General features: G+C 38.2%; 1 protein-coding gene across 3 annotated transcripts in view; it reads right to left on the bottom strand.

Moving 5' to 3' along the window:
* The window catches only part of RNF43 (ring finger protein 43), a 64,881-nt gene extending 56,757 nt beyond the window's left edge, over window positions 1-8,124 (bottom strand). The window contains exons 1-2 of one of the 3 annotated variants that reach the window (XM_011953691.1): window positions 7,532-8,124; window positions 5,848-6,484 (exon numbers count right to left, since the gene is read on the bottom strand). In XM_011953691.1, coding sequence (XP_011809081.1) covers window positions 5,848-6,099 — 252 coding nt within the window. In that variant the 5' untranslated portion in view covers window positions 6,100-6,484; window positions 7,532-8,124. Of the gene's footprint in view, window positions 1-5,847 lie in introns of all 3 variants that reach the window. The other 2 variants (XM_011953692.1, XM_011953693.1) reach the window with 2 other exon arrangements.
* Window positions 8,125-12,258: the final 4,134 nt, after the last annotated feature.

Raw genomic sequence — 12,258 nt, 5'->3', positions numbered from 1 at the left:
CCTGCCAACCAAGAGTCTGCCAAATGAACACTAAATAGCCTGATGGGAGCAATAGCCAGGGACATACTTCATTCATTACCTCCCATTAACCAGATATGTATGAAGTTGAACTTACAAATTTTTGTTGGATACAAATTTTTGTTGAAGTACAGAACTGTTATATATACAAATCTGTTTGATGAGAACTTATTAAAAATTATCATTGAAAATATTCTGCAGCTTCTTTCTCTTTTCTGGGTGCCAGGCTTCTAACAACAAGGCCAAGTCTAGAATAGAAGACTCGAAAGCCATGTCAGGAAGGCTCTGAGCTGGGATCATAGGAGGCAAGCACCTAAGAACGTTTGTGAGTACAAAGGAACTGTGTCTGATGGTATACTCCTGACTACATTCCAAAGTCAATTACTAATTAATTGGATTTTCTGCACCTTCATTTACATAAATAACAGAGTTGACCATACTTTGAATATCTACTCTATACTTCTTTTAAAGGCTGGCATCAAACAAAATCACAAAATTTTTATTTTAAAATTTCTGCATGGAAGGAACTCTAACTTGGGCAATGTCAGTTAAATGCATGCTATTTCAATGTTTATTATTTCAGGTTCCTATATTAGATAACTTAACCTAGACTTTTAAAATGAAGAGAAAGATAATAAAATATGTTACATTATAAGGGAGATACTGAGTAAACAGACATTGTGATTTACTATCTTTGCAAAGGGAACACAAAATGAGAGAAATAGAAGAAATACAGAGATTATTAGAAGGTAGCAGGATATGATGCATTCTGGATCAATCTCAGATCATGGTACTTATCATTTTCATTCCTTTCTACTCTGGAAATAAATTTTTTATACAAACTCTAGACTGATGTTCTCTTCATCTGTGGCATTCTTACATATACAGAATTTTAGAGCTGGTAAAGCATGGGCTCTGCAGTTCAAGTTCCAGTAACACCACTTATTAGACAATAATAGTTAATACTTTGACAGATATTAACATTTTAATCCTCAGTTTGCTTATCTGTAAAATGTAAAAAATAAAGGTACTGAATTTCTTCTCTCATGAAGTTATTATGAGAATTCAATGCGCTAATACATGCAAAGTGCATAGCAGAAGTTTGGCAGTATTATATTTTAATTCCTCAGTTTCACAGACTGGAAATCTGAAGCCTAGAAAGGCAAAAACTATTTTGTCCCAAATCATACAACTATTAATATTTATAGTGGCAGCATATTCCTCTGTGTGTGGAACTAAAAGTCAAGTCCTCCAAGTCACAGTTTAGATACTTTGCCAACTATAGTTTGCAACATAGGACTGTCTCTCTAGCTTTGGCCAAAAACTTAAAGTTTCAGGCCCTGCCTACAAATAATGTAAAAATGCAACGATGGGATAACTATGTGCTGACTAACAGGTAAAATTAAGAGGCAAGCAGAGATATTGTGCAAAGCAGAATTTCTCCAGGAGGTGTTCACTGCTACTGGCCACGTGCTAAACTACCGCTGCTCCCATGGTAGGTCTGAAGCCTCAGGGGAATACATTTTAATCTTGATCATAACTTTATCCTGGAGTCTAAGAAAATCCAGGACAACCAGCTGAGCCAAAAGAGTGTGATAGTTAGAGAATTGGTGACATCTCTTGTGCTACACTAAGATCCTCTTACTCTTTTGCTCTGAGAAGCAAGAATAATTTTGAGTTGTCCCTTGAAAAAATATTTATAAACAATAAACAGGATTGAGAAATAAAATATGACTGTAATCATTTTTAGAAGTGGTGGCAATAATATTCCTTGAAATAATAGAAACAAACATTGATAAGAGGTAACCAAACCAGAAAAGTGGAAATTAGACCATGAATCAGCTCCAACACTTTTCCTTCTATAATGGTATAAAACAGGAGAGAAAGAATATATTCCAATGTGAATAAAAACAGTAAGAAGTAATCACTATCATTTAGTCCTTTTTATCAGTCACCGCCAGGTAATTAAGAGATCTGAAAAGTTTCCTTGACCTGGATTTTTGATGGTTATTAAAATACCGATCCAGAATAGCAGTGGAAGGTAATCCTAAATGTACAAATTCAGTGGAAAACAAAAGAAAAATAAAAGGGTGGAAGGAAATCAGAGAAGAGGAAGAGACAAATATTTTGGCAAATGTAGGGGAAACCTAAGAATTAGACACTTTAAAGACAATGACAAAGAGTTGGAATGATACAGTAATATACAGAAGCAACTCTTGGGCAAAATAGAAAGGAAAATAATAAAATTTGGACAGGACTAAAATGAGATGTTCTGAAATCGAAAAGAGAGGACTTGAGAAATAGAAGGGCAAAGGCAACAACATTTCCTCTTCTATTTTGACTTTATTCTAGCGCTTTTAGAAGAATATTACAATTAATAATTTTGAACATACCTTGTAAAATGGATCATTACTATTGGCAAGGAAAAACCTAAGCACAAACAGTGAGGGATAAGAATCAGAACGAAAATCATCAAAAGCTGACTTTCTTTTTTTTGAGACAGACTCTCGCTCTGTCGCCCAGGCTGGAGTGCAGTGGCCTGATCTCAGCTCACTGCAAGCTCCGCCTCCCAGGTTTACGCCATTCTCCTGCCTCAGCCTCCCGAGTAGCTGGGACTACAGGCGCCACCACCACGCTGAGCTAGTTTTTTGTATTTTTTATTAGACACGGGGTTTCACCGTGTTAGCCAGGATGGTCTCGATCACCTGACCTCGTGATCCACGCGTCTCGGCCTCCCAAAGTGCTGGGATTACACGCTTGAGCCACTGCGCCCGGCTGAAAAACTTGACTTTCAATGCCCTTGTACATACAGCCATCAGACAAAGTTGAGACAAAATTCTTTTAGAGGCAATTCTATGATCTATTATACTATTTAACAAATTGGGGGCACATTGTCAAGGAGGGGTCTCCTTTTATCTAAGAAAAATTAAAATCATAATACAAATGAAAATTCAGTTAGTTTGGTCCTTATGAAATTGTCTATATGCTGAATTAATTGAACAAAATGTAAAGAAATGTCTGCTTTTCAGAAATTATCTGAGAATTCCAGAAATAACAACATGTTTTTTTTTTTTAATAGCTGTTCTCATAACTGTACATTTTTTGGCACATAGCATCCTCAAGTTTAAAAAGATTTGACTGCAATCTTTGGAGACAACTAATCTTAACAGGCAACTAGAATAATTCGCAGGTAGAAGGATTCACAGAATTATCCGGAATTCCTCAAAACCAAAGAGAAGACTCCTTTTAAATTTGTGACACCAGGGTACAGCTCTCTACTGAGAAAGTTAAAGTACAGCAAAGCACATCTCTAGAAGATATAAACGGAACTTCAGTTAAATGGAAGGCTTGGCTAACCACAGTTTAGTAAAACTGAGTTGCAGTGTAATCTGATAAGGAACAAACAGCATGGATTCCAGAAGTGTAAACCATGTGTCCCTAACACACTAGAGTTCTTTGAAAGAATTAATCAAAAAATGGATAAAGAAAACCATATATATAATTCAGAAGCTTACTTTTTTAAAAATGAAGTTTCTCATAAGAGGCTATTGAGAAATTTTAATAACTGTTGTAGATTAAAAATTGATTAACAGACAATAAACCAAAACCAATATGGAAAGTATCCAGAAATGAATACTAAGCTAGTGAAAAGGCTTATTTAAAGACCTAAAAGAAGCATATGTGGACAGAAAGGTGAAGACTAAACAATTGCCAGTGACATAAAACTATCCACTGTAAAGCCTGAAAGTCTTTGCTAAGGTATGATGAAATTCCCTCTTCACAAAGTAAAAACAATACTTAATGTATAATGATAGGATCAAAGTTAATAGTTAAAAAAAGAAAAAAGATTGGTAAGATTTGCCAGAGTGAGAAAAAGGATAGAATAAGAGAAGATATGATAAAGATTGATAAAATAATGAATGGCAAAGAGAATGCCAACTGGTGGTGTTTGTTTACTTTTTCCTTTATGAAAACACAAACTTTACGTACAGCTTTATGATAATAACATTAAAACTTAAAAGAATACATTTTATGGACCACAGAATTAGCCCACTGAACATGCTATCACAGGATATCAATAAGGCACGTATGGCTCTCAAAAATTTCAGTGATATCAAAATATGACTAGTAAAATTACTTATGGTAAAAACTAAAATGGAGCACACAATTCATGCTTTAGGGTATTAACTAGGCAAGGCCAGGAAGGAAGTTTCCTTTCCAATTGCTGTAGTATTCAAGATGATTTATGATTTTAGCTTTTAAGTATTCCTAATTCCATTTTAGAGTCCAAATTATCTTATTCAAAAAAATCTTATGCCATTTTTCCAGATATACTCTTTCCTCTTTTTCTAAATAGCAAAGCCTTCCATTTTCACCTAATTCTCCTTCTACTTCATTTATCCCAGCTTCAAAATATTGCCTAAGAAGTGATAATGAATAAACACTAAACCATATATTAAAGAATACATGTTTGGGAATAAGTTCTATAATTTGTTAAATTTTCCTATCTTCTCTAAGTAGACAATAATTAAAATTCATACAATAAATGGGTTCTGTTCATAGTCTGTTCATATCACAAAATTAAAATTTGAGGGCATGCTAAGATAGATCACATTTAAGAATATTTTAACCTGTGTCCAGTAGCTACAGCAAGAATTGTTCTTTTATATGATAAATTTCAATCAATAAGCAACATCATTTTATGGAGTAAGCCAGTGGAAAGACCATTAAAAAGGTACAGCCCTCTAGGTTCTGTCTTTACTATGGGGAACGAGCAATTGGTCTATGAAATGCTATGGCCCCAGTCATTTCATGTATGAATGAGTTACAGGCAACATTCACAGTCTGAAAGCCTAAGAATCTGTGTCTGAAAAACTTGGCAGATCAGTAAAAAATATGTTAAATTTAAATTCTTGAAAATGATAAAATTATGTGTGGATGAGGCCAAAGTGATCAGGAGGCAGGTTTACACCTGTGTCCATTTTGTAATCCAATCCTCTCCATTTTGCGCTTAGCAATAGGGTGCCACACGTGGTGTAAGGCCATCCATAGCATTCAAGCTTGACTGAATTTTAAAAGTGACACAGTAATCAAATATGCTCCAAGGGCATTCCAGAATTTCAGGTGCTGCTGACCATTAAAATCAACCTTCTTAGTGCTTACTTCAATTTAAACAGGATGTAAAGTACAATCCTCACGTCAATTAAACACAAGCTCATATATTTCATCTATCAAAAATTAGAGCCCAGAATATATCACTTAAAAAAGGTATTATGTGTATCTAAGTAGTTATGCAATACCAGTTAAAAATAAGCAGATAAGGCCGGGCGCGGTGGCTCAAGCCTGTAATCCCAGCACTTTGGGAGGCCGAGACGGGCGGATCATGAGGTCAGGAGATCGAGACCATCCTGGCTAACACGGTGAAACCCCGTCTCTACTAAAAAATACAAAAAACTAGCCGGGCGATTTGGCGGGCGCCTGTAGTCCCAGCTACTCGGGAGGCTGAGGCAGGAGAATGGCGTAAACCGAGGAGGCGGAGCTTGCAGTGAGCTGAGATCCGGCCACTGCACTCCAGCCTGGGCGCGAGACTCCTTCTCAAAAAAAAAAAAAAAAAAAGCAGATAATCTTCTAAAATATAGGATTTATGTATTTCTTCCAGAGTATAAAATAAGAATTTGCTTTAGAATGCCAATAAGGCAGTATCTACTCTTTCTATGAAATAGAAAGCTAAGCAGTAGAAGCCCATGTATGGTATTTCATTTGGGAGACAAAAGAAGAAAGGCATATTTCAAACAGATGGAAAGTGAAATATAATAAAGTTATACTTGCCTGCATTAATTTTCCTTCTGCTGGAGTTATTTCAGCAACACCAGCAAACACACCTTCCAAAGTGAGATTCAGTTTTCCTGTGGGGTCCATTTTCAAGGGGATCACTCTGATAATAGCTTTCTGTTCTGCTGCTCTTTCAGACTCCACCGCTGCTGCCAGCACCAGTCCTGTGCGTCCAAAGCCTGCCTGCAGGGTAGCCATCAGCAGCCAGGGCCAGAGGGCAGCCAGCTGCAGCTGGTGGCCACCACTCATGCTACCAGCTGCAGCAATGCACTTCAACCATACATACTGCTTCCACTAGCTAATACCAAATGCAGGTTCTCAGATCCAGACAAATGGAGGAAAAGAACATTTATGCTTCAGTTTCAGAAAGCCAAGTCGTAGTTTTGGCCCTTCCTTTCTCTAAAGTTTATTCCCAAGAACAGGTGGCATTCCTGATTGGGCAGAGAAGAGGATATTTTCAGCCCACATCTGCGGCAGGTATGTCATTTTCTCCCATCTTCACTGTGACTAGTAAAGATCTCACCACTTCTCTTTGGAATTTCCAACTTTGCTTGTGACTGAATGTCACATCGTGAATTTGTATTATGTCAGATCACTTGGCATTGCTCTTCCATATGCATCAAGTTGCCAGGCACTAAACCCAATGTTCATGAACAAAACAAGGCAAAGTAAACAGCTACAGCCATGCATCAAAGGTGAGAGTGAAGAACTCCAGCTCAGAAAAGGAAGAGATGGCCCCTTTTAAGCCATAATATGTGTCAATGGTAAATTACTAAAAACCACAAGGAGATTTTTTTTTAATGGAAGAGGGAACAATAAAAATTTCAGGCCACACGTTGATGTCCAAAGATGCTACAACATGTATTTAGAAAAGTTTCCACATTAAACTGTATTTCAGTGTAGCCAGGGTTCCAGGCCCACTGCATTTACAGACTTTTCATGAACTTAGACATACCATAATTTTTTGTGTTTTACCAAAATTTGCCTATAACTTAGGTGCTAATTTATGTATCTTCACACATTACAGGATAATCCTGAGCATCACAACCTTTTCCAACTTTCATAATTAGAGTATTTGAAAAGGTTAGCTTTCCAATTATTTTTCCAATTAAAATTCATATTTCTATCTCCATTTTCTTTTCTCTCTTAAGGATTCTTGATTTTATTCTCCAGCTCGGAAATGCCGAGCACTTTGATTTCCCATGAGATGCTTTTGGAAACTACTTTAATATCCAGATTTTATGATCTGTAATTTTCTAGGTTCATAAGAAAAACAAAGGACTATTCCTAACATGTTTTCAAATTCCTTGAGGGGGTGGGGAATAAAAGGTAGGGGGAGCAGGGAGGCGATGAACCACAGGCTCTAGGTAGAATACCCTGAAAAAATACAAATAAGCTTGAATAGAATAAATCTGTGCTATTTCCAGGCACTGTGAAAATTTGGGTCTTTGTACAAACACAGAATAAGATTTTTAAAATGTGCACCCTTAAGTAAATAGAAATACACTTCACCCACAAAGCCCTCTGTGTTCCAAGGTCAAGTTTAAAAATATTATAAAGTTTTCAGAATAAGTGCTGAAAAGCCAAGCAATTGAACAACATGAACCTGTTATATAGATTCGTTTCTTTTGCTGAGGCAGAGGGAGGGGGGAAAAAAGAATTTCAAAAGAAATCTGCAAACCTGTTGCGCTGTCGGGCCCACTGGAATCCACGGGGGTGAAACAAATTCAATTATGCTTTTACAGATTCTGCTCAAAAAAGGTTTCAACTGCTTAACCAACAGCTCATTCTTCCACCTTCTTACTCTGCAACCAAACAAAGTGCCCCATACTACAGGTAGGTGCCGAGAAATTCCGCAGCCTGAAAAAATAATCCATGCAGGTCAAAGGCAGAAATTTACTCCAGGATGAGAGATGCTGTCCCCAAGAACTAGATTAAACACTTATAGAAAATCCAAAATCATTTCTGAAACCTCCTTTCTAATAAAAGTTCTTTTTTTTCTCCAAACAGCATATAAAATGACCAAGTCTTGAAAGAGAAAAGGAGCAAAGTAGCAAATACATCAACAATTCACTATCAGAAACACAGAAAATCCCAGAGAGAGAAGGCAGTATCTCTGAATCATGGATAGACTTGGAAAGTTCGGAAGGATTCGAGTGCTTCCTTTCAGAAAGACAATTCTGGATCAACTCCCTAGAGCAGGAAGCCTGTGGTTTGTAATTGGTGTTCTAGCTCTGACTCCCTCCCCTGGGACAGCAATCACGCTCTCTACCTGCTGACAAAGTGAGGGTGGAGCTGCTAGAGGCAACCACCCTCCACCCTGCCCCCCTCCTCCTGGTGCGCACACACACTTACTTAACCAGACACGTTCTTTTGCTCTCTCCCCTCCCTCAGCTCCTCTACTCCCTCTATTGAGCCACAGCTAAACTGCATCCAATTTGATCCCCAGTATCTCTCTCTGGGTATGCAAGCTACCACATGCAAATCAGGGCCACTCAAACATATCTAAGCAGACTCTGCACCCAACAGAGCATAGATGATGGTATGAGGAAATAAACAGAAAAAAATAAAGGTAATCTAGAAAAGAATGGACACAAAGTTTTGCAAATATAAATTCAAAAGGATTTCTGCTCATTCCAAGTTTGAGTGTCTATGAATGGCAGAAAGCCAGAATAAAGTGATCCTGTGCTTTAGTACTTACTGATTTACTGCTGCTTATGTCTGCTACCCTGGGAAGGGCTCTGTCCATTTTATGCTTAGCTTTTCTTCAGCTCTTACTAATTTAAATTCAGTAGCTCTGTCTAAACTGTGCCTATATGGAACTTTCAAATCAGGTTCGTGTCAGAGGTCTGGAATCCAACTGTTATTTTCTTTTCAATCTTTGAGAGGTGAAATAATACTATGGATCAGACCTAAGCCTTCAATGTAAGACTCCAAATAAGTCCATGTCATAAATACAAGCAAAAGGGTAAAATATGATTAATGAGAAAAGCATAGGCAAAAAGAAAATGAATTTCTGGCTAATTACCACATTCATGAACTACAATCCTTATTACTACCTTGCCATTAGAAATAATACAACAGTTTCTAATACATTTATAACATTTGAAGTTTCAAATTACCAGATTATATTTGACTGTGGTGAGACATTTTATTTCTGAACTGCTGCCATAAACTTTCAAAATTATACAAATGAACAACAATGTGGATATAGTTAAATCTAGTGAACTGTACACTTAAAAATGGTTATGGTAGTAAATTTTATGTGTTTCTTACCTCATGTACAAATGAATCTCTGATCATCTGTAAAATGCTGATGATAATAATTACGATAGGTCTGTTGTAAAGATTAAATGACATAATGCCTCTGAAAGCAAAAAGGATGAGTAGTCTATTGACCTTCAACATTGTTTCCCCTGTAGATAAGGTTTATGAGAGTAGTTTCAGAATTTCAGACCTAATAACTAGCCTAGATCAAAGACAAATTCGAAAATAATTTTTTTGTTTATTTTTGTTGTTTGAAACGGGGTCTTATGTCACCCACGCTGGAGCACAGTTGTGCCATCATGGCTCACTGCAGCCTTGACCTTCATGGCCTCCCACCTCAGCCTCCAGAGTAGCTGGGACCACAGGTGCGTGCCACCACACCCTGCAAACTTTTTCTTTTTCTTTTTTTTTTTTCTGAGACAGAGTCTTGCTCTTTTGCTCAGGCTGGAGTGCAGTGGTGCTATCTTGGCTCACTGCAAGCTCCGCCTCCCAGGTTCACACCATTCTCCTGCCTCAGCCTCCCAAGTAGCTGGGACTGCAGGCGCCCGCCACCATGCCCAGCTGATTTTTTGTATTTTTAGTAGAGACGGTGTTTCACCATGTTAGCCAGGATGGTCTCGATCTCTTGACTTTGTGATCTACTCACCTTAGCCTCCCAAAGTGCTAGGATTACAGGCGTGAGCCATCGCGCCCAGCCAACACCCTGCGAATTTTTAAAAATTTTTTGTTGGGCCAGGAATGGTGACTCACGCCTATACTCCCAGCACTTTGGGAGGCCGAGTTTGGGGACCACCTGAGGTCGGGAATTCGAGACCAGCCTGACCAACATGGAGAAACTCCGTCTCTACTAAAAATACAAAAAAAAATTAGCCTGGCGTGGTGGCGCATGCCTGTAATTCCAGTTACTTGGGAGGCTGAGGCAGGAGAATTGCTTGAACCTGGGAGGTAGAGGTTGCAGTGAGCTGAGATTGTGCCATTGCACTCCAGCCTGGGCAACAAGAGCGAAACTCCATCTCAAAAATAAATAAATAAATAAATAAATAAATAAATAAATAAATAAATAAAATAAAACGAATGTTTTTGTAGGGATGGAGTCTCCCTATGTTGCCCAGGCTGAACTTGAACTCCAGGGCCCTAGCAATCCTCCCATCTAGGCCTCCTAAAGTGCTGGGATTATAGGCATGACCCACCACGGCAGGCCTAAAATAAATTCTTAATGTAGCACTTTTTCTGTCTTGTTTGGACTTTAAGAATATAATGCAGGTACAGCTGGCTGGGCATGGTGGCTCACGCCTGTAATCCCGGTACTTTGGGAGGCCGAGGCGGGTGAATCACTTGAGGTCAGGAGTTCGAGACCAGCCTGGCGGCCAACATGACGAAACCCTGTCTCTACTAAAAATACAAAAAATTAGCCGGGTGTCAGTGGCATACACCTATAATCCCAGCTACTTGGGATGCTGAGGTGGGAGAATCTCTTGAACCTGGGAGGTGGAGGTTGCAATGAGCTGAGATGGTGCCACCGCACTCCAGTCTGGGCGACAAAGCAAGACTTTGCCTCAAAAAAAGAAAGGAATAGAATGCAGGTACTACAGTAATCCCTTGGTATCCATGGAAGACTGGTTCTAGTACCCACTGAGTACCAAAATCCAAGGATGCTCATGGCCTTTATTAAAATGGCTTAGTATTTGCATGTTACCTATGCACATCCTCCTGTATGGTTTAAATCATCTCTGGATTACTTGTAATACCTAAAACAATGCCTATACATTCCTTAATTCTCATGGATTTAAAGTGTATGGCCTGTGGCATATTCAAGTTTTGCTTTTCAGAACTTTTGGAATTTTTTTTCTCAAACTTTTTCAATCTGAGGTTAACTGAAACCATGGATGTGGAACCCATTGATATGGAAGGCCAACTATATAGACCCTTTGTAGCTCCTTTCCTAAAAGATAGGAAGAGTTCTAATTCTGCTGGAGATAATTTTTTGAAATCTGTCATGGTTTATGTTTTTATTCTGTGTATGCCATGTAATTGTATAGTATAAATAATGCAACATATACATTGTTATATATGATATATGCAAAAATACCTTTAAAGTTAAACTAAACAAAAAAAAAAACCTACAAATGGGCTTTGCCTCATCTATTCCTGCTTAAAATGTGCAAAGGAATGAAGAGACCTAGCCCTAGTAATTAATGCAAACACTTAATTGACAGAAAGAAGACAGATACAAAGTGGTTGCCCTCTCTTGAGGAAACTCTGAGATTTGGAAATGATGATGGTATGCATCATGAACCTGGAGACCTGGAGAAACTCAGAATCAAACCAAACAGTTCTATGTAGTTTAGTTCACTGTTTTAGGTCACCAGAATTGCAAGAGCAATTATTCTTCAGCTTTAAAGTTTTGGAGTTACCCTCTAGGTTTGATATACTAAAACATTTTCCTAGAGATGTCATAAAGATGCCATCACTATTGTAATGAAATGCCTAAGTCTCAATGACATCTACTAGCTAATCTTATACATGAGACAGATCATCCTTCAGGGTCTACTTTCACCTCTGGATTGATTAAATTTATTAAAGATCATTCATCCTTTTCCAAAAATGTAGGTTTCTGTAAAACATGTCTAAGAATTGTCTTTATCCTTAATGGCATTTAAACAATTCCATTGCTATTTAAATGGGGGGAAAAAAAAAACTTTTAAAATTCAGATTATTTGAAAAACAAAGTACAATCTCATTTGAATTATACTTCTTTTTTTTTTTTTTTTCTGAGACGGAGTCTCGCTCTGTCTCCCAGGCTGGAGTGCAGTGGCCGGATCTCAGCTCACTGCAAGCTCCACCTCCCGGGTTTACACCATTCTCCTGCCTCAGCCTCCTGAGTAGCTGGGACTACAGGCGCCCACCACCTCACCCGGCTAGTTTTTTTTTTTGTATTTTTTAGTAGAGACGGGGTTTCACCATGTTAGCCAGGATGGTCTCGATCTCCTGACCTCATGATCCACCCGTCTCGGCCTCCCAAAGTGCTGGGATTACAGGTGTGAGCCACCGCGCCCAGCCTGAATTATACTATTAACTGTCATAATGATTGAGTTTTCTATTAATCACCAATCAAACAGTAAGAACAAGCAAGACAACAAG

This window comes from Colobus angolensis, unplaced genomic scaffold, assembly GCF_000951035.1.
Source record: "Colobus angolensis palliatus isolate OR3802 unplaced genomic scaffold, Cang.pa_1.0 Scaffold37, whole genome shotgun sequence".
NCBI lineage: Eukaryota > Metazoa > Chordata > Mammalia > Primates > Cercopithecidae > Colobus > Colobus angolensis.
Note: the sequence above shows the minus strand (reverse complement) of the source record. Positions and strands in the feature narration are given on the sequence as shown.